Source organism: Asparagus officinalis, chromosome 6 (assembly GCF_001876935.1).
Source record: "Asparagus officinalis chromosome 6, Aspof.V1, whole genome shotgun sequence".
Classification (NCBI taxonomy): domain Eukaryota; kingdom Viridiplantae; phylum Streptophyta; class Magnoliopsida; order Asparagales; family Asparagaceae; genus Asparagus; species Asparagus officinalis.
Window position 1 is genome coordinate 795,896 of NC_033799.1, and position 21,161 is coordinate 817,056.

The 21,161-nt window shown below is 38.9% G+C and overlaps 4 protein-coding genes across 4 annotated transcripts; 2 read left to right on the top strand and 2 right to left on the bottom strand.

Annotated features, from left to right (window-relative positions):
- LOC109844656 (zinc finger BED domain-containing protein RICESLEEPER 3-like) lies at positions 1,310 to 8,576 on the top strand. Its single transcript, XM_020413769.1, has 2 exons — positions 1,310 to 1,463; positions 7,911 to 8,576. Exons 1-2 carry the CDS (start codon positions 1,452 to 1,454, stop codon positions 8,574 to 8,576), a joined length of 678 nt encoding a protein of 225 aa, XP_020269358.1. The 5' UTR covers positions 1,310 to 1,451.
- LOC109845496 (berberine bridge enzyme-like 8) lies at positions 1,809 to 3,901 on the bottom strand. Its single transcript, XM_020414748.1, has 3 exons — positions 3,583 to 3,901; positions 2,950 to 3,513; positions 1,809 to 2,873 (listed from the first exon to the last, which is right to left on the bottom strand). The coding sequence occupies exons 1-3, from the start codon at positions 3,837 to 3,839 to the stop codon at positions 2,054 to 2,056; spliced, it is 1,641 nt and encodes a 546-aa protein (XP_020270337.1). The 5' UTR covers positions 3,840 to 3,901; the 3' UTR covers positions 1,809 to 2,053.
- LOC109844399 (berberine bridge enzyme-like 22) lies at positions 12,943 to 14,895 on the bottom strand. The gene is made up of 2 exons (XM_020413409.1): positions 14,063 to 14,895; positions 12,943 to 13,986 (listed from the first exon to the last, which is right to left on the bottom strand). The coding sequence occupies exons 1-2, from the start codon at positions 14,881 to 14,883 to the stop codon at positions 13,188 to 13,190; spliced, it is 1,620 nt and encodes a 539-aa protein (XP_020268998.1). The 5' UTR covers positions 14,884 to 14,895; the 3' UTR covers positions 12,943 to 13,187.
- Positions 15,940 to 17,741, top strand: LOC109844657 (ABC transporter F family member 4-like). Its single transcript, XM_020413770.1, has 5 exons — positions 15,940 to 16,213; positions 16,288 to 16,431; positions 16,527 to 16,592; positions 16,846 to 16,938; positions 17,167 to 17,741. Exons 1-5 carry the CDS (start codon positions 16,049 to 16,051, stop codon positions 17,494 to 17,496), a joined length of 798 nt encoding a protein of 265 aa, XP_020269359.1. The 5' UTR covers positions 15,940 to 16,048; the 3' UTR covers positions 17,497 to 17,741.

Genomic DNA, 21,161 nt, shown 5'->3' on the forward strand with positions numbered 1-21,161 from the left:
CCTAGCCGTCCTGTCCTTTTCATTACCTGACCAAAGTATGAAAAATCTCGCAATGTTAGAAGCTGTGATAAGCGGGATTGCCTGAATTTCCTTAAATATAAGAGAGTTTCTACTGAACCAGGTCCACCAACAAACACAGGGCAACAAGTTTAGTGTTTTTAAAACTTGTACATAAATACCCTCAATTATGCAAACTTGAGGGTATTTTTTAAAAAAAAGTTTAGTGTATTTAAGTGTCGGATTTAAAAACTTTGTGGTACTTACATAAGTACCATATTCAAAAACTTTAGGGTATGCAAGTGCTACAAAAAAAAGTGACAGTCCATTAGTGCATGAAATGACTACATAGTCTCATTGATTTACGAGATTATAGGATTATATGGCCAATTCATGTTGATAAAGTCACATAGAGATTATATGGATAATTGATCGGTTTTACAGCAAGTGAAAAAAGTGTAAACTTTATGTTGTTATTTGGTCTTATTGAAATTACGGAGTGGTTTTCCGAGGAAAATGCGTTCTTGATCGTGATACTCGACCCTTTCGGAGGTCGGATGGATGAGATACCGGAATCTGAAACTCCTTTTCCGCATAGAAATGGGAGTTTGTACAACTTGCAGTACACGGGTAAGCATTTGAGTTGGATGGAGAGATTCTATGAGTTCATGGCTCCCTATGTTTCGAAAAATCCTAGAGCTGCTTATTATAACTGTAGAGATTTGGATTTGGGGAGGAATGAATAGGATGTTGGCTCACAGGATGGTTAAAAATTTTGGTTATTTGCATATATACCCCTTAAGTCATGGGTATTTGCGAAACCACCCTCCAAATATCAGTGTTTGCAAAACTACGCCCTCAAATCATCAATTTTTAAAAAACTTGCATACAACTTTGATAGGCTAATTTATGATCATAATATAAAAACTATTTATGAAATATTCAAAGTTCTAGGACCAAGTCGATGATTAGTTGATTTTAGGGTATTCTTTTCACATAGATTGATAATTTGGGGCGTAGTATTGCAAATACTAAACTTTGGAGTATATTTTTGCAAATATCCATGATTCAAGGGGTATTATAGGGTTGGTTCTTTCCACACCAACCCCTCTTCATTGTGATAATCGGAGTGCCACCCAGATTGCTATGCAAATAACTCTAAAAAAAAAATGCAAGCTACATTAATTTGGGTGGATTTACATTTTCTGGAATAAAATTTAGGATAAAAATAATAAAAGATAGTCACTTTATTAGAAACAAAAATGGAGAAAGAAAAAATAATGTACGAAAGATTATCTTGGGAGCTAATGTACAAAAATACATCATCAATTGACGCGCCAAAGGCGAGGTTCGAAGGGTCATCACTGTAATAAACCCTTGCCCCCATTTTTGCCTTTCCCTCAATTTCTACCCTAAACTGATGGAATCACGGAGCAGAGAAGCGAGAATTAACCATGCCCAAGTTGGTAATTTCTATTGCTTTTACCCTTTTGTTCAAAATTCTGCGTGCAATTCGACCAATTTTGACCTAGGGAAATTGCAATTTCCCATCTTTACAAGATCTTTTTTGTTGAACTTTTGTATAGGTTGCTGTTAAACTTTGTATGTTGAACTTTTGTATAGGTTGCTGTTAAACTTTGTATTTATTGTCGAAAGAAATTCCCCTAATTTCCTAAGAAAAATCCCCGTATAGGTTGCTGTTAAACTTTGTATTTATTGTCGAAAGAAATTCCCCTAATTTCCTAAGAAAAATCCCCAATTTAAGCTCTTTCTTTCTTTGATTACGAAATTGATGGAGCAGAGGCGCCAGAATCACAATCCCAAAAGCTCTAATTTTTATATATTTCCCCCTTTTCAAAATTTTTCCGGCAACTCGATCAATTTTGAGCTCGGGTAGTTGGGATTTCCCTTCATGTCACCAAGCGTTTTTTTAAAAGGCTACATGGCACTTTAAATAAGGACATGTTTCATTTGATGACCAAATACATAAATTTTAACTAGTACACGCATAATGTGCTCTTACTTCTTTATTCAACAATCGCATAATGGTGTTGTTCTATGAGGAAGAGATGGCTTCTTGACTCCTATAATTCAATGGTGGGATGCTCTGCTCATTCCTGAAAAAGTTCATAGGATCGACCCTCCCCTTCACGATAGCTAGCTTCTCAAAATTACCCTTGAAATACCTCTCCCCCCACTGCCGAGCCTCAAAGTAGCTCGGCATCAGCCCTTCGGTCCTCCCCAAATCGATATCTTTGTAGTTGTAGTATGCTGTCCGCGGATTGCTTGAAACATATGGAGTCATAAAATCATACAGTTTCCTCATTGAATCCAAATGTCTCTTGCTCTCCTGTTCCTCTGCCCCGGACCAGCTCGTGTAATACTGAATGTTGTATAAGTTTCCTTTCCTGTGAGGGAACGCAATTGTCGATTCTGGGATCATGTCCATTATTCCTCCGAACGGTGACATTATCAGCAATATAGTGATGTTGTCCTCTTTGAGGTTTCTAAGAGCCCTCCATATCTCTCCCCATTGTTTCTCAGTGATTGGGTTTGTCACAAAGTCTGATTTTGCCTTGAATGAACTGTTGGACGCTGGTGTCCTGTTCAGTAATGCTTCAATCCCTTCACCTGACATACCGTACATGAAGAGGGCAGATTCTAACCAGTTCATCTCTGTGAAGTCCTCAGCTTGAAGGCCAAGCTCAGGGAAGCTCGTGTCTATTGCAGAGACGAACTGGCTTTTGTTTCCAAGGAAGAGGGAGATGAACTGAACTTGAATGTTCACATTCCATATGGACTCACTGTCGATTACGGGTATCACAACTGCTCGGAGAAAGATTTTATCATCCAATTTAGGAGCAATGTCTTGCCACCTGCTCACGTTGACAATTGCTCGTGTCAATTTAGCCTAAACATAATTAACTTCTGGGGGATCAAATTTGAACTTACCTTGTAACAAGATTAGTCGCATTTTGCCTTAAATTCCTGTGAACATTGAATGCAGTAACAACAGGAGGAACTTCAACCAGTTGAAGTTTGTAAGCTAAAACGATACCGAAACTGGCTGCTCCTCCGCCCCTTATGGCCCAAAACAAATCCTCTCCCATCGTCTGCCTGTCCAAAACCACTCCACTGGTGCCCAAAATCTTGGCATCGATAACATTATCGGCACCAGTGCCATATTTTCTCATCATTGTGCCAAATGCACCACCACTTAAGTGCCCACCAATCCCCATAGTTGGACATAGTCCTGCTGGAAAACCTAGAGTACCATTACTCTTGGTGAATACGTTATAGTAGACCTCACCAACGGTTGCTCCAGCTTGAACCCAAGCTGTTCGAGTCTTGGCATCGACATCGATGCTTCTGTAGTGTGCAAGATCAACGACCACAAACGGCCGATCATTGTCGTCGGATACATATGACATGCCTTCATAGTCATGACCACCGCTCCTTGCGCGGAGCTGTAGGCCATTCATGTACGCACATCTGATTGTTATGTTTACGTCGGATGTAGAGTTTGCTGTGACAATTAGTGAGGGCTTTTGATTGGCACATCTGATTGTTATGTTTACGTCGGATGTAGAGTTTGCTGTGACAATTAGTGAGGGCTTTTGATTGGTTTTGGAGACTAAGAAGCGCAAGTTTTGAACAGAGGATTGGAGTACGGATTCGTAGGAGGTGGAGTTTGAAGTGTAGATGAGGTCTGGAGAGATATGTTGTAGAAAGCAATCGATGAAGGATTTGAAGGGAGCGGTGTAAGAGGATTGTGCAAAAGACGAAGATGATAAGAAGAGAAAGGAGAGGATGGTGAGGATTGTTGAGGTTGATATCGCCATTTTGCTTGATAAGGGGTTTGTCTGATTGTGTTATGGAGATTGTACCGTGGGTTTATATAGAGATGATGAGAGTTCAGCAATTTAACTTAATTTGTACAAGTCACATGGCTCTAATTACTTGCTTACTCTTCCATCCCCCATCAGTTCAACAACTATCATAAATTAATATTCACTGTCACTCTTGTTCTTGTCACAACAGTTCAAACTTTTGTTCTTGCCAGATAAACCCCAGCAGCAGGTCGTCTGCCTGGTACGAAATTGACTTTGGATTGTCTTCTGAAAGAAGACAGCACCAGCGAAATGCAGAGGCAGGTTACTTATACTTGCCAGTACGGTTTCTTGATATATTTTGCTTCCTATGTGTTGGGGATTCAAAACAATCAATTCGAACACGTGCCCTTTCGGATCATGTGCTAAGAATTTAGCAAGCAGGAAAATCACCACAAATAAAAAAATAAATTGCAGGAAAGATAAACAAGAAAGAACACACCAGATTTAACGAGGTTCGACAACATGCCTACGCCCTCGGGAGCCACACCACATAATTCTTTGATTAATTGAAGAAGATTACAATGTCCACATATAGGTTTTTATCTTTCTGAGATCTCTCTAAAAGGATCCTCTCAAAACCCTCTTTTTCACGTGTTCTTATAACCCTAAAAACGTTTAGGTATATATATGATCCCAGCCCAAAACAGTTTCCCAAACAATTTAGGAAACTGGAAATCTCGTTCCCGGTCGACCGGGCCATGTGTTTCGGCCGACCGGCCAGAATGACAATTTCTGCAGGGTTTTGGTGCATGTTTACGGTCGACCGGATCAAGGCCCTCGGTCGACCGACCAGAGCTTTGATTTCTGCCTGTTTTCCTGCAGGCGTCATGATCGACCGGATCTCCTCCGTCAGTCGACCGACAAGCGACGGGACTGTTTTCTTCGTCTTTTTTATTCAGCTTTGGGTCTACACACTTAGACTAACACTATGGTATGCATGTTGAATTTCTTATGTATCACAAAGGATTATTTTTTTAGTAAGGTCACCAGTTGTTTACGTAGACACGCTATCTTACATTCCGTCTAAAGTAGCTATACGAAATGTAATAGTTAATTAGTATTGTGGAGCACGTGTTCACCAAAAAATAAAATAAAATAATATAATAAGAAATCGTCAAGTGATTATCACTTCTCCTACTTGGATTGGGTAGCTTTGTATCGGGGACAGTGTGAGCTGACAATTTCCCAAACTGATCCAAATTATTTTATAATCAGATCGATGCAGAGATTGCAGTATTGCACGCCACAGGCAGGACACTCCAACTAGCGCACTGAGGCATTTAGGCCTAAATCTCGTAAGATAATTGTAGGAAAAGAATTTCATAAGTTCAAGATTATTAGGTAAAGCTTGGGCCATGGATGAGTTGAGTAGGCATGAAACAAAGCGAAGAAATCTCAGCAGGGTTTGGTGCGATATTGAGAAAATGTTTTGAAGCGGTCGTATACTACAGAATAAGGGGGTGATGTCGTCGTCAAAAAAGAAGGATGATGGTCAATATTGCCTGCGTCTATATGTTTATTTCAAAACATTTTCTCATTCGGCTTGGTCTAGTGTAGACTTTGCATGAAATGACTACATAGTCTCATTGTTTTACGAGATTATAGGATTATACGGCCAATTCATGTTGATAAGGTCACATAGAGATTATATGGATAATTGATCGTTTTTACAGCAACTGAAAAAGGTGTGAACTTTTTATGCTAGTTATTTGGGCTTGTTGAAATGACGGAGAGGTTTTCCGAGGAAAATGAGTTCTTGATCGTGATACTCGACCCTTTCGGAGGTCGGATGGATGAGATACCGGAATCCGAAACTCCTTTTCCGCATAGAAATGGGAATCTGTCGCAGTACTTGGTGAAGAGGGATGTTGCTGAAGGAAGTGAACTCACGGGTAAGCATTTGAGTTGGATGGAGAGATTTTTATGAGTTCATGACTCCTTACGTTTCGAAAAATCCTAGAGCTGCTTATTATATATAACTATAGAGATTTGGATTTGGGAAGGACGGAAGGGGGGGAATAGTTATTTGACGGCAAATGTTTTGGGGAGGAGATATTTAAGGATAATTTTAGGAGGCTGGTTCTAGGGGTGGCAATTTATGACCCGACCTATTAACCCGATCCGACCCGACCCATTTATAATGGGTACGGATCAAATTATATGGGTCGGGTCATAAACGGGTCAACCCAAATTTACTCATTTATTAAATGGGTCAATTCCGGTTGACCTATTGACCCGTATAACAAAAATCCGGGTCCAACTATTCACACTCCCAAACAGTAACTTTGGGGGTGTGTGAGGACTAAATTGCCCTTCTCCCAAACCAAACCAGGCCAAGTCCAAAAGGGCATTTTCGACAATCCAACTCCCAAAGTTACTGTTTGGGAGTGGATATAGCAAACATGCAAAAATCCTGATCCGTGTAACAACCTTCGTTCCCTCACTCCCTCGTAAGCGCGCCGCTCTGGAGAAAAAAAAAAAGAAAAGCTGCAGAAGAAAAGAAAAACCCTAGATCCTCACGAAGCTCAAGCGACGAGCGGCCTAGATCCCATCACGAAGCTCGAGCGGTGAGCGGCTAACGGCGAGCGGCGGCAAGCGACAGCGAGCGGCGGCAAACGGCGAGCGGCAGTGATCGGCGAGCGGCAGCGATCCTCGAACCATAGTTCCTCTCTCTCCTCTCGAGCGCTCGAGTTCTCCTCTCTCCATCGAGCAGCCATAGTTCCTCCTCCCTCTCTCCAATCGAGCCCAGTTCCTCTTGAACAGAAGAATCAGATCTTCAATCGAGCTAATCACTGGATTTTGAGGTACACTCTTGGCTAGGGCTTTTTGATCTTTCGTTCTATCAATTTTGGGGTTTTTTTCATCCTATCTTTTAATTTTGGGGGTTTGTTGAAATTACAAATCACTGATTGTTAGAACTCTCAATCGAACTCGAGCCTTGTTGAGATTGAGCTTCTAAGCATCAGTTCAGATTTATTTGTGAATGCAAACCATCAAATTTGTTATCCTATTTTTGCCCCCTACTGTTTTTGTGATGAACAATGAATATCTTCTAAAATCACTATTTTTCAGTTGTTGTGCTCGGTAGAGGTGCGTTGGGTTTCTTCATTTTTTGTTTATTTATAAATTAAAAAAGCCGCATATAAATGTTGCATAGTCTATATGATTGAATAGCATTTGGGGTTATATGGGAGCCATTCTATTTGATATAGAAAAGTTAATCACATGTTGCAGTACTGTAAATGTTAATCATTTGGGCATATATAGAAAATTTAATTAAACATATGTGTTATTGTATCTCATGGGATTCAGAAACTTCTACTCGAAACAAGATTTTTCACTTTTCATAATGTATCCTCTCATAGCTTGTTTCTTCTAATTTCTCTGTGAAGATGCCTACTTGGTCAAATACAAACTACAGGTCACCAGTAGTTGAAATATTTTTTAAGTATAAAGTTGCATGTATCTGTGGTCTCCAAGCTCACTTGTTCTGCTAGTCATGAGAAGTTGCATGTATCTGTGGTCTGCATCCCCTCCCCCCAATACATGAACATCAAAGTTACATTTATTTTCCAAGCCCACTTGTTCTACTGGTCATGAGAAGTTGCATGTATCTGTGGTCTGCACCCCCCCCCCCCTCTGATAACTCGTCATGAGAAGTTGCATGTATCTGTGGTCTGCACCCCCCCGATAATAAGTGGTATAAATGATGTCTTTTTCTTCTGTAGTGGACCTGGGGACTTAGTTTCTCTAACTTACCTAGTAGCACTTAGAAAATTCACTGCAATTACCTGTCCATTTGACCAAGTAGGCATCTCACAATCAACTACTGGTGACCTGCAGTTTGTATTTTAGATACTGGTTTGAATATTTTTTAAGTGTTGCTTTGCTGAACTATATGCGGACTTAAGTTTCTTCATACTCAAATGTTAATTCTGTTTAGAATCAGTTAATTTGTGTTATCTGTTGAATTTTATTTAATTTTATTAATCTTATGTAGTTATGTAATTTTCATCACAGTTAATGGAGTCTAATTCTATAGCCGATAATGTAGAAGCAGATTCATCTAATGAAGAATTAGAAGACATGTCTAGTCCTGTTCAGAAAAAATCAAAAGCGATAATTGTTGGAAGTCGAAAAAGAAAATTAACGTCCAAAGCTTGGAAAATGTTTGACCTTGTTGAAGAGCCAGGTGGGAAACAATATTCAATATGTAAGAAGTGTGGAATCAAATATATTGCCGAAGGTAACCATGGGACAAAGAACATGTTAAGACACATGAAAATTTGTAAGAAAGCTACTAGAGAAGATATTGAGGGTCTATCTAACTCAAAAGATTCTATAACGAGTTCCTCAAGATTTAATTTTGACCCGGATAAGTTTAGGGAGATCTTAGTCTCGGCCATCATTATGCACGATTTGCCATTTCAATTTGTTGAGTATGAAGGTATTCGAGCTATCTTCTCTTTTCTTTGTGAGGATATAAAACACATATCAAGAAATACAGTTAAAGCCGATGTTCTTAAAATCTATGGAAGAGAGAAAAATAGGCTAAAAGAAGCTTTTGAATCGATTCCTGGTAGAATTAACTTGACTTCTGATTTGTGGACATCAATAGCCACCGACGGATATATTTGTCTCACGGCACATTACATTGATCAAGTATATAAAAGGCTCTCAAATTAGAAAACAAAAATTTTGGGAATGTGTCTCTCATGAATCTTTGGAGGTGAAGAAGAGTTTAAGGCAAGATGTTCCAACAAGATGGAATGCTACTTTTCTAATGCTTGAGAGTGCTTTATACTATCGTCGTGCATTTATACACATGCAATTGAGTGATTCCAACTACTCAAGACTTTGTCCATCTCAAGAAGAATGGGATAAGGCCGAAAAGGTTAAGAGGTTATTAGCCACTTTTTATAACGTCACTTGTCTTTTCTCCAGTACAAATTATTTAACGGCTAATATATGATTTCTTCAAGTATTCGTTGTGCAACGTACTTTAAAGAGTGGGATGAAAGATGATGATGAATATGTTAAGTTAATAGCAACCAAAATGTACAAGAAATTTGAAAAATATTGGAGTGAGTACAATGTTCTACTTGCTATTGCGTGCATCTTGGATCCCCGATACAAAATGCAATTTGTAGAGTTTTGCTATCATGGGTTATATGGACACAATTCTATGGAGCTTAAGAATGTGAAAGATAAGCTTTTCTCTCTCTTTAATGAGTATTCGAGCAATATGGATGGTAATAGAAGAAGAAACTTGGAGAAATCAAGCAAGGAGGGAACTTCTCGTGTGTATGATGACACATTTGATCAAGATTGCATTGATATCTTGAGGGTAATTTCTTTCTCAAGTAATTAGTATATCTCTTAGTTTTTTATTGTTTTTGCATGTATTTATATCTTGTATGTGTATAATTTCTTGCAACTTCCACATTGTGTTATATCTCTTAGTTTTTATTGTTTTTACATGTAAATTCTTGAGTTTCGGCACTCTGCAGCTGATGTTACTTCTTACTGTCGAACGAAATTTAGAACTATATAAAAAGTTTTTGCTGCCAAACGTTTGATGCATGATAGTACTATATAAAAGTTTCAATTAAGTTCACAAACTAATTGCGATTGTTCTGATTGAAGATCTGCTTTTTGTGTTTACCTGCTTTGAAACACATCTCATGTATGTGTGTTTATGTGGAAAAATCCATTCTATGTAATTTTGCATAATTCATAAATTTGGCATAATTCATAAATTTGGTTCTTACTACTTACTAGTGGTAAGCTTAGTAAACATCATTGTTTATGTCATAATTCATAAATTTGCATATGACTTAAATCAGAACTTTTGATAAATGTTGATTGGATAATTACATACTTGTTTATGTCTTATCTGTTAAGTTCGTAGACCTTTTTTGTTCTTGGTATTGTGTTTCCTTGCTTCTGATACTTTTAGTGTAGTTTACCATGAATGCATTGAACTTGATTGAAAATTCTGGGTTTTGGTTGCCTTTTGTTACTGATTTTGCTTCTGGGCAATAGAGGAAAATCTTGCAGAGAAAGCGTGTGATGTCTTAACCAGAACTTATGATAATTGTCAACCATACGATTATATACTTAGTTATGTCTTATGAGTTAAATTAGTTTCTAGAGAATTATGTTGACAATTCAGACATATTGGATAAATTTTTGCTTTGTTTGTTTTCTTGGTCTTAGAAGAAGTCCTTCTTACTAAAACAACTCTAGTTATTTTGTTTGTGTTCTTAGGTTGAGCAATATTCGATTGTACTTTTGTTTAAAATTATTTTGGTATGCATATATGGTCAGTGAAATTTTCAGTTACACATTTACGACATATCTCCATCTATGAGTTCCCATGACATTTCTGAACTAAGTTAAATTTGAAATATGATTGAGCTTTCAGAACATGTTTTTTTATGTTTAGGAATTCGACTCGTTTGAAAGTCAAGAAATTATTAGTTCTCAAAAGACCCAATTAGAACTTTATTTGGATGAACCAAGACTTGACCATGGTGCACAACTCGACATTCTTTCATTTTGGAAAACTAATGAGCATAGATACGCCGAGCTCTCTCTATTGGCAAGGGACATAATGGCGGTTCCTATTTCTACGGTTGTTTCGGATAGTACTTTCAGTGTAGGTGGGAGAATCCTTAACCAATATCGTAGCACTCTTAAGCCTAACAATGTGGAGGCTTTAGTTTGCACGTGTGATTGGTTATATGGTATCAAAGGTAGACAATTACTAATGTTATATTTTTAACGTTTTTTTCATCAAAATACATGTTATGAATTTGCTTATTGGTTTTTTTATTAATGATAGATGACATGCAACCAAAATTAGATGAGCTTTCTGAGGATATCATGCAATTAGATATTGGAGAATCTATGCCAACACAAGTATGAATCTCTCATACCTGAGGATATCATGCAATTAGATATTGGAGAATCTATGCCAACACAAGTATGAATCTCTCATACTATGACGCGGTAGCTGAAGGTAAGAACCTACTAGCTGTTAGATTCTTATGTCGTATCTTTAGACTTGTTCTGAAGTTTATGCTTACCAATGCCAGATATGCCTTAAAAAATGTTATACCACTAATTTATGACCTGATCATGTAACTGTGCTTGCGAAATCCTCATGCCCCTAAATTAATCAGCATTAACAAAAGGCAAATTCCAGGCCATTGATTTGCCAACACCTGACACACCGCAATTCGTATGCAGCACTATTTATTCAGAGATCATGCGAGTTGGTAGAAGAATGAATTAAAAACACTAAGAAGTTGCTTTGTGACTTGCTCTATTGATTACTCCCACAATTAAAGCTCCCAAAAGAGATTACTGGTGCTCATGAATCCAATTCCAGCACGATGATTTGGGACCATCCAGGGCCTTGAACAAATGACTGCCCCATTCCAGCACCAACCATTTGATTCTGCTACTGTTGTTGCTGCTGCAAGTGTTGCTGTTGTAGCTGCTGCTGGAGATGTTGATGCTGCTGTGACTGCTGAAGCTGCTGTTGAAGTTGGTGCTGCTGAAGCTGCTGTTGTTGTAGTTGTTGCTGCTGCTGTTGGAGTTGCTGTGGAGACTGCTGTTGGAGCTGCTGCTGTTGTAGTAGTTGTTGCTGCTGCTGTTGAAGTTTAGATTATTTTTGTCTAAAGAGCTGCATTGATTGTATTTTTGTTTGCCGATAGTTGCAATTCGTTGAAGTACATTTAAATACTGAATATGTCTTTGAAATAACTCCATGTTGTGAGTAGTGATAGTTTTTATCTAAAGAGCTTGCAAGAAGTGTTCTTTTGTGCTTGTATAAAAATTTTATTAGTTATATGTGTTAAGGATATGTCTTGTATTAGATAAACGGGTTATTCGGGTTATATGGGTCGGGTCAGGTAACCCATTTAATAATCGGGTGGGATCACATTGACCCATTTATTAAACGGGTCGGGTCGGGTCACACTTATACGGGTCGGGTCAAATTTTATATGAGTCGGGTCGGGTCGACCCGTTTGCCACCCCTAGCTGGTTCAGATGAAGTTTGAAGTTGATCCTGATAATTTCTTTAGGAATGAGCAAAGTGTACCTCCTCTTTTTCGTTCTGGTAAATGAGTTAAAAACTTTTTTGCTACTCTTGCCTATGACTACTCACTGGATGATTAAAATTTTGTGTTCTTTGCATACATACCCCTTAAATAATTGGTATTTGCAAAATTACCCTCCAAATCTCAGTGTTTGCAAAACTACCCCTCAAATCATCAATTATGAAAAAATTACACTCAAAGCAATAAATTATAATTTTATAAATAAAATAGTCAAGTTTTAGCACCAAGTTGATGATTTGTTGATTTTAAGGTATTTTCTCACAAAGTTTTATAACTTGAGAGGCAGTTTTGCAAATACTAAACTTTGGAGCATATTTTTGCAAATATCCATGATTTAAGGGGTATTATGCAAATGGCTCTAAAAGTTTTCAAGTTATATTAATTTGGGTACATTTACATTTTCCTGACTAAAATTTAGGATGTAAGTAATAACAGATTATCCATTTATTAGACACAAAAATGGAAAAGGAAAAAATAATGTACGAAAGAAAATCCTAGGTGCTAATGTAAAAAAATACATCATCAGTTGACGCGCCAAAAGCAAGGTTCGAAGGGTCATCATTGTAATAAACCCTAGCCCTAATTTTAACATGTCCCTCAATTTATACCCTAAATTGATGGAATCACAGAGCAGAGAAGCGAGAATTAACCTTGCCCAAGCTGGTAAGTTCTATTGCTCTTCCCCTTTTGTTCGAAATTCTGCGTGCAATTCAACCAATTTTGACCTAGGGTAATTGCAATTTCCCATTTTTACAAGATCTTTTTTGTTGAACTTTTGTATAGGTTGCTGTTGAACTTTGTATTTATTTTCGAAATAAATTCCCCTAATTTCCTAAGAAAAATCCCAATATAAAGCTCTTCCTTTCTTTGACTACCAAATCGATTGAGCAGAGGCGCCAGAATCACAATCCCAAAAGCTCTATTTTTTATTTAGTTTCCCCCTTTTCAAGATTTTTCCTGCAACTCGATCAATTTTGAGCTCGGCTAGTTGGAAATTCTCTTTGTATCACCGAGTTTTTTTTAAGGCTACATAGCGCTTTAAATAAGGACAGGTTTCATTTGATGACCAAATACAGAAACTTTAATGAGTACACACATAATGTGTTCTTATTTCTTTATTCAACAGTCGCACAATGGTGCTTTTCTATGAGGAAGAGAAGGCTTCCTAACTCATATAATACAATGGTGGGATGCTCTGCTCATTCCTGAAAAAGTTCATAGGATCGACCCTCCCCTTCACAACTGCTAGCTTCTCAAAATTACCCTTGAAATACCTCTCCCCCCACTGCCGAGCTTCAAAGTAGCTCGGCATCAGCCCTTCGGTCCTCCCCAAATCGATATCTTTGAAGTTGTAGTATGCTGTCCGCGGATTGCTTGAAACATATGGAGTCATAAAATCATACAGTTTCCTCATTGAATCCAAATGTCTCTCGCTCTCCTGTTCATCTGTCCCAGACCAACTCGATAAATACTGAATGATGTATAAGTTTCCTTTCCTGTGAGGGAACGGGATTGTTGATTCTAGGATCATGTCCATTATTCCCCCGAATGGTTCCATTATCAGCAATATAGTGATGTTGTCCTCTTTGAGGTTTTTAAGAGCCCTCCATATCTCTCCCCATTGTTTCTCAGTGATCGGGTTTGTCACAAAGTCCGATTTTCCCTTGAATGAACTGTTGGACGCTGGTGTCCTGTTCAGTAATGCTTCGATCCCTTCACCTGACATACCGTACATGAAGAGGGCAGATTCTAACCAGTTCATCTCTGTGGAGTCCTTAGCTTGAAGGCCAAGCTCGGGGAAGCTCGTGTCTATTGCGGAGACGAACTGGCTTTTGTTTCCAAGGAAGAGGGAGGTGAACTGAACTTGAATGTTCACATTCCATATGGACTCACTGTCGATTACGGGTTGCACAACGGCTCGGAGAAAGATATTCTCATCCAATTTAGGAGCAATGTCTTGCCACCTGCTCACGTTGACAATTGCTCGTGTCAATTTAGCCTAAACATAATTAATTTCTGGGCGATCAAATTTGAACTTACCTTGTAACAAGATTAGTCGCATTCTGCCTTAAATTCCTGGAAACATTGAATACAGTAACAACAGGAGGAACTTCAACCAGTTGAAGTTTGTAAGCCAAAACGATACCGAAACTGGCTGCTCCTCCGCCCCTTACGGCCCAAAACAGATCCTCCCCCATCGTCCGCCTGTCCAAAACCACTCCGCTGGTGCCCAAAATCTTGGCATCGATAACATTATCAGCAGCAGTACCAAATTTTCTCGTCATTGCACCATATCCACCACCACTTAATTGCCCACCAATCCCAACAGTTGGACATTCTCCTGCTGGAAAACCTAGTGTACCATCACTCTTGGTGAACACGTTATAGTAGACCTCGCCAAGAGTTGCTCCAGATTGAACCCAAGCTGTTCGAGTCTTGGCATCGACATCGATGCTTCTGTAATGTGCAAGATCAACGACCACAAACGGCCGTTCTTTGTCGTCGGATACATATGACATGCCCTCATAGTCATGACCACCGCTCCTTGCGCGTAGCTGTAGGCCACACATGTACGCACATCTGATTGTTATGCTTACGTCGGATGTAGAGTCTGCTGTGACAATTATTGAGGGCTTTTGATTGGTTTTGGAGACTAAGAAACGCAAGTTTTGAGCAGAGGATTGGAGGACGGATTCGTAGGAGGTGGAGTTTGAAGTGTAGATGAGGTCTGGAGAGATGCGTTGTAGAAAGCAATCGATGAAGGATTTGAAGGGAGCAGGGTAAGAGGATTGCGCAAAAGATGAAGATGATAAGAAGAGGAAGGAGAGGATGGTGAGGATTGTTGAGGTTGATATCGCCATTTTGCTCGGTAAGGCATGATGAGAGTTCAGCAATTTAACTTAATTTATGCAAGTCGCATGGCTCTAATTACTTGCTTAACCCTTCCATCTACTCTCAGTTCAACAACTATCATAAATTAATATTCACTGTCACTATTGTTCTTGTCACAACTTTTCAACAACTGATTAATAAATTAATATTCGATCTTGTTCTTGCCAGATAAACCGCAGCAGCAGGTCATCTACCTAGCACAGATTTGACTTTGGATTGTCTTCTGAAAGAAGACAGCTCCAGCGAAGTGCAGAGGCAGGTTACTTATACTTGCAAGTCAGAGATATCGATAATTTTCTTGATATATTTTGCTTCCTATGGTATGCATGCTGAATTTCTTATATATCACAAAGGATTTTTTTTTAAGTAAGGTTACCAGTTGTTCAAGTAGACACGGTATCTTACATTTCTTCAAAAGTAGCTAAACGATTGCCTTGGCTTGGAGGGCCATGGAATTTTCCTGTGGCGGGCTCACTTTGACCAGTAGAAGATGAAAAGCCCATGGAAATAAAATCCATACCTTCAACCAGTGGCTGTGGATAAAAAGAGAAGAAAGTGAGGGAGGATAGTGATTAGATAGATTATGACATTATGATTATGAGCTTGAAAAAGGATAGAGCGTGCAATCTAATTTGTAAGTAATATGTTGCATTTGCACCTTATCTGTGATCATTACCTTTTAAATGTGATATATGACACTTATATGTGACATTTGTATCTAATTTGTATTGTTTAAGTTTCCTATTTATTTGTAGTTTGTATGTGATATTATCTTGTTATATGAGATTATTTCCAATTAAATGTGATATTATCTTGTTATATGTGATAAGTGTCTTCTACATGTGATATATTCTAATCATATGTGACGTTTGTTACCCATGTGTGACATTTGTCCCTGATTTCTGACAGTTGTAGTTAATGTGTGAGTTTATCTTCTTGTAAGTGATTATTGCCATTTATCTATAACATTTGTATCTAATATGTTATACTTTATTGATTGAATGTGGCCTTTTTTTGAAGCTATGGTATTATGAGATTTCTAACATCAAAGAGCCGGCAAGAGTAGATGAATCCAAGCCACCAATGATAAATTAGACATTGGAGGGTAAGAAGGTGGGTTCGGTGCGGACTACAATGATTTTGAAGAAATCGGAAGCCGCAATCCACATCTTACCGGAGCAAGATGTGGCGAGGTATGTTCATGAGGAGATAAAGCTCAGGCCTACAACGGTGAAGGCTAAAGTTGAGGAGGAAGTTACGGGTGAAAAATCATTGGGGAAGAAAAGAGTCCAAAAAGAGGTAATGTTGATGATTTAGATGTGTCATCCTCTTATTTGTGACTTTTGCTCACTATCAGTTTATTGTTAATGTAGAACGAAGCTTATGAAAAGTTGGTGATGTTGAATGAAGCCTATGAGCAAGCACTTGTTGCTCGCGGCGTTGATATTTTGGCTATTAAAACCGAAACTGAGAAAAAATTTGCTGAGGAGAAACGTATAAGGCAAAACAAAGGAGAGGTAATAGCCTATGTCCTGTGTCACATGAGGGGAAAAAAATTATTGAGAAAATATTTGCTGAATTGAAATTGGTTATTGTTTTTACATCTATGCAGCCACAAATAGATGAGGCATTGAGTGAAGGTGATCAAACCCGAGAGATGGACATTGAACTGGAGGAGGTAACTCTCCTTTGTGATATTTGCTTATTGCATGTGACATTTACAGCGTATTTGTGATAGTTCCCTTTGGTATGTGACAATTGTCTACCTATTGTGACATTCATATGTCTCTTGTGACATTTTGTCTAATAATGTGACGTAAACAGTTTAGTGTGATGTTTGGTTATTATTTGTGATAAATAAATATTTCCTGTTATATATATTCATGTCTTATTTCTGTGATATATATTCATTAACTGTGAGTGGTATACAGGCTAAAGTTGAGGCAGAGAAAGAAGAAGGGAAGGAAGAGGAGGGAGGCAAAGAAGGTGATCAAACCCAGGCCATGGGCAGTGAACTGGAGGAGGTAACTCTCCTTTGTGATATTTGCTTATTGCATGTGATATTTACTGATTATTTGTGATAGTTCCCTTTGGTATGCGACAATTGTCTACCTATTGTGACATTCATATGTCTCTTGTGACATTTTGTCTAATAATGTGACGTAAACAGTTTACATGTGATGTTTGGTTATTATTTGTGATATATGAATATTTTCTGTGATATATATTCATTAACTGTGATCTTTATACAGCTTAAAGAGGTAAAAGTTGCTGAGGATGTTCCCAAAAAGGAGAAGGGAAGGAAGAGGAGGGAGGAAAGCGATGATACTTTAAAAACATTTGTCAGTGGGCTACGGGCAAAGAGCCAAAGAACAACAAAGAAGCCCAAGTTCTTAGAATCTCCCTTCCAAACTGAATTGCCTAAGAAGGGAAGGAAAGGGAAGAAAGGTGTCGTTGTGGTGGAAGATGATGACGACAAGGGGGAGAAGGATGAGGAGAAGCCACTTGCAATTTCACATCTCGGTAGGAGGACATCTGTTGCAGAGCTATGGAAAAGGAAAAAAAGTTATTGGAGATGTTGAATATGGGCATTCCTTCTTCACAAGACTTTGATGTCAGGCTACCGGGAACAATCGACGAAGGCTTTTACCATAATTTCACCGTTGAGGACATTCTCGATGTGTCGGATGATGAAAACAAGTGGCTTCGACATTTTCTTTCATTAAAAGTTAACAAGTAAGTATAAGTGTTATTCTGTGATATTTATATTAGGTTTGTGATATTAAATGTTATTCTTGTGACATATAGTGTTTTCCTGTGACATTCAGTATTTGTATGTGACATTTAATATTTGTTTGTGACATTTAGTGTTTTCCTGTGACATCTAGTGTTTTCTGTGACATTCAGTGTTTGTATGTGATATTTAGTGTTTTCCTGTGACATATAGTGTTTTCATGTGACATTTAGTGTTTGTTTGGGACCCTTAGTGTTTTCATGTGATATTTAGTGTTTTTCTGTGACGTTCAGTATATGTATATGCCATTTAGTGTTTTTTGTGACATATAGTGTTTTCCTGTGTCATTTAGTGTTTGTATGTGATATTTAGTGTTTTCCTGTGACGTATAGTGTTTTCGTGTGACATTTATTATTTTTCTGTGACATTTCGTATTTTCTTGTGACAGTTTGGTGTTGATTAGAATATGTCGCTTATACATTGATTGTCTTCTACATTTTGTAGTCGGAGAGTTTTTGAGGTTGAAGACCACACTATATGCAGATATGATATGCTACATCTTCTACGTGGTGGAAGATTAAACAGATATGATATGCTACATCTTCTACGTGGTGGAAGATTAAAGGATGAGGTTAGTTTTTGTTTAAGTTGCGGTGTTAATCAAGTTTTGCACAATTACAATAACTTATTACATTTGCAATCATCAGATCGTTGAAGCTCTGGTCGCAAGACTTCGAACATGGCTCAAGCTGCCAGAAAATGCCTATGTCGAAAGAAAATACGCTATTGTCACGTCATATAAGGTCATAATACAATTTGAGTTTGTAGGCATCAAAAATTGCCTATAGGTCTCCACGAACGGCTCAGTGTTAAAGAGCGACGATGAACGTCACTATCCGATCCACAGGAGTCCAATTGACGTCGACGAACGATTAAAGTGAATCGACGAGCTACGTGAGCTGATAGGATTTCGGAACAACGAAGACCCGGACCAATCGGGAACCCGGTACTGTTCACAAAAAAGGACAACGTCCTTCGTGCCTCGACCACTCTACAGATAATCCAACCACCAGAACGGATCGAACTCTTCGTCAGGCATCCAACGCACCCGGAATCACTCAAATCCGAGTCCGACCCCAGAGGTGTCTCCAGAATGTGGAGACACCCCAGAGGTGTCTCCAGAATTCGGAGACACCCCAGAGGTGTCTTCAGAATTCGGAGACACCCCAGAGGTATCTCCAAAATGTGAAGACACCCCAGAGGTGTCTCCAGAATTCGGAGACACCCCAGAGGTGTCTCCAAAATGTGGAGACACCCCAGAGGTGTCTCCAAAATTCGGAGACACCCCAGAGGTGTCTTCAGAATTCGGAGACACCCCAGAGGTATCTCCAAAATGTGAAGACACCCCAGAGGTGTCTCCAGAATTCGGAGACACCCTAAAGGTGTCTCCAAAATTCGGAGACACCCCAGAGGTGTCTCCAGAATGTGGAGACACCCCAGAGGTGTCGTGTCTCCAGAATGTGGAGACACCCCAGAGGTGTCTCCAGAATGTGGAGACACCCCAGAGGTGTCTCCATAATTCGGAGACACCCTAGAGGTGTCTCCATAATTCGGAGACACCCCAGAGGTGTCTCCAGAATGTGGAGACACCCCAGAGGTGTCTCCAGAATTCGGAGACACCCCAGAGGTGTCTCCAGAATTCGGAGACACCCCAAAGGTGTCTCCAGAATTCGGAGACACCCCAGAGGTGTCTCGGAATTGTGGAGACACCCTAGGGGTGTCTAGGCTTTTCCTAGACACCCTACACCCCTCTTGCCTATAAATAGTGACCCTTGGCCTCACTTTTTGCAGATCTGGAATTTTGGAGAGAAAGAGGCGAAGCCCTGCTGCAGTGAAGAGTGATCGAGCACTTTAGGGGAATTCTTCATCAGATCTTCATCACCCGTGTGTCCGTTCCTTAGTATTAGCCCTTGGCGTTAATACTAAGAAGAGCTAATATCTCGCTTTAGCCGAGATAAACGCTTCAAAGCTTCTAGATCTCTCGCGGATCGACGAAGCTCTGTCCGATTTTTCTGGATCAGAAGTTCCTAGATCCCCTCGCGGATTGACGAAGCTCTGTCCGATTGATCCGGACCAGATCTGATTGCCAGGTAGTCCACGGATATCAACGTCCCCGTCACAGGCCAAAGACCCACGCAAGCAAGAGACCGCAAAACAGGATCTTGTGTTTATTTTCGAAAAGTTGTAATTTTTATTCTTTGTTATTTGAATTCATTTGTAACGATTGAAGTTTAATGAAATCAATGATGAAGGTAACTTTTTCCGAAAACAAGCCCCTGATATATTGACTGCTTGGTTACTTAACATCAACATAAAGTATATGAAATTTGATGTTAAGTATAATTGATATCATGTTTAGTGTAAATCGTTTGCTTTGAAGATTAATTCATATCATCATAATTTTAATTCACTTCATGTTATATTTAATCCATTTCCTATCAATTCCAGACTGTACTAGTTAACTCTATGTTACTTCTTGTTAATTTTAATTGTAAGTAAATAACTGTTAAATCTATTTCACTTCCTAATAATTATAATGAATCTTCTGTTATGTTTCAGATATGAACACGTCACCTCTAATGTTGTTGAGCCCTTCAACAAGTAGATACATTAGGCTAAATTGCTATGAATACTACAAATGGTAGAGTACGTGCGTAAGCAAATTATGGTTCACATGAATAATCGACGAGACATGGCTGAAAATTAGAATGAATTTCTTTTCCCAAAGTTGAGCTTGTCCTTAAAGAGAACATAGAAAATGAGCACCCAGTGGATGCACATCAATCTCATAAATGATTATTTGATGTACAATCACATAAAACTTGCCAAGTAGATTTGGAGCATAACACATGCACGTGCTGTGCGTGAGACATAACTCGTATTCCTTGTAAATATGCATGTACAGCTATTATGTTTATAAAGAAACATGTTTATCAATTCTGTGATTGCTTTATGACGGTTGAAGCTTTTAAATAGTTACGAGACAATTCTTTACCCCATCCCTAATTATGAGAAGTGTAACGTACCACGAGATAAGATCCAGATCTTACCACCACTAACAACAAAAAGGAAATTGAGAAATACGACTAGACGGATCAATAATAGAGCTATTTATACACGACCAGTTAAATGCTCCTGATGCCATATGGAAGGTCACAACCGTGCAACATGTAACAAACCTATTGTTGATTAAGTTTGTAGGTTGTTAAGCTTTTGCTTGTATAGTTACAAACTATGTGGTTTTTGTAAGTCATTGTTTAAAATGGGCTCCAGTGCAGCCCACCATAGTCCATAGCCATGCTCGCACACCATCAATGAGTCCTCCCTCAACCTGCAGGCTACGGCTAGGATTCCCGACATACAGCTGGTCAGTCATAGCCGAACTGGCGAGCAAAGCGGCAAGGGAGATAAGGCTCTATGTGGCATTGATTCTTCACCCGGAGGACAAGATAC

What these genes read in the sequence shown, in the direction of transcription:
- LOC109845496 (XM_020414748.1), bottom strand. Translation starts at nt 3,839, where the DNA reads ATGGCGATATCAACCTCAACAATCCTCACCATCCTCTCCTTTCTCTTC. An exon ending in ATTGTCACAGCAAACTCTAC is followed by an intron (nt 3,514 to 3,582) that starts ATCCGACGTAAA and finishes AGCAAACTCTAC; the next exon opens with ATCCGACGTAAACATAACAA. An exon ending in GCGACTAATCTTGTTACAAG is followed by an intron (nt 2,874 to 2,949) that starts GTAAGTTCAAAT and finishes CAACGTGAGCAG; the next exon opens with GTGGCAAGACATTGCTCCTA.
- LOC109844657 (XM_020413770.1), top strand. Translation starts at nt 16,049, where the DNA reads ATGATTTTGAAGAAATCGGAAGCCGCAATCCACATCTTACCGGAGCAA. An exon ending in TAAGGCAAAACAAAGGAGAG is followed by an intron (nt 16,432 to 16,526) that starts GTAATAGCCTAT and finishes ACATCTATGCAG; the next exon opens with CCACAAATAGATGAGGCATT. An exon ending in TGGGCAGTGAACTGGAGGAG is followed by an intron (nt 16,939 to 17,166) that starts GTAACTCTCCTT and finishes ATCTTTATACAG; the next exon opens with CTTAAAGAGGTAAAAGTTGC.
- LOC109844399 (XM_020413409.1), bottom strand. Translation starts at nt 14,883, where the DNA reads ATGGCGATATCAACCTCAACAATCCTCACCATCCTCTCCTTCCTCTTC. An exon ending in GCGACTAATCTTGTTACAAG is followed by an intron (nt 13,987 to 14,062) that starts GTAAGTTCAAAT and finishes CAACGTGAGCAG; the next exon opens with GTGGCAAGACATTGCTCCTA.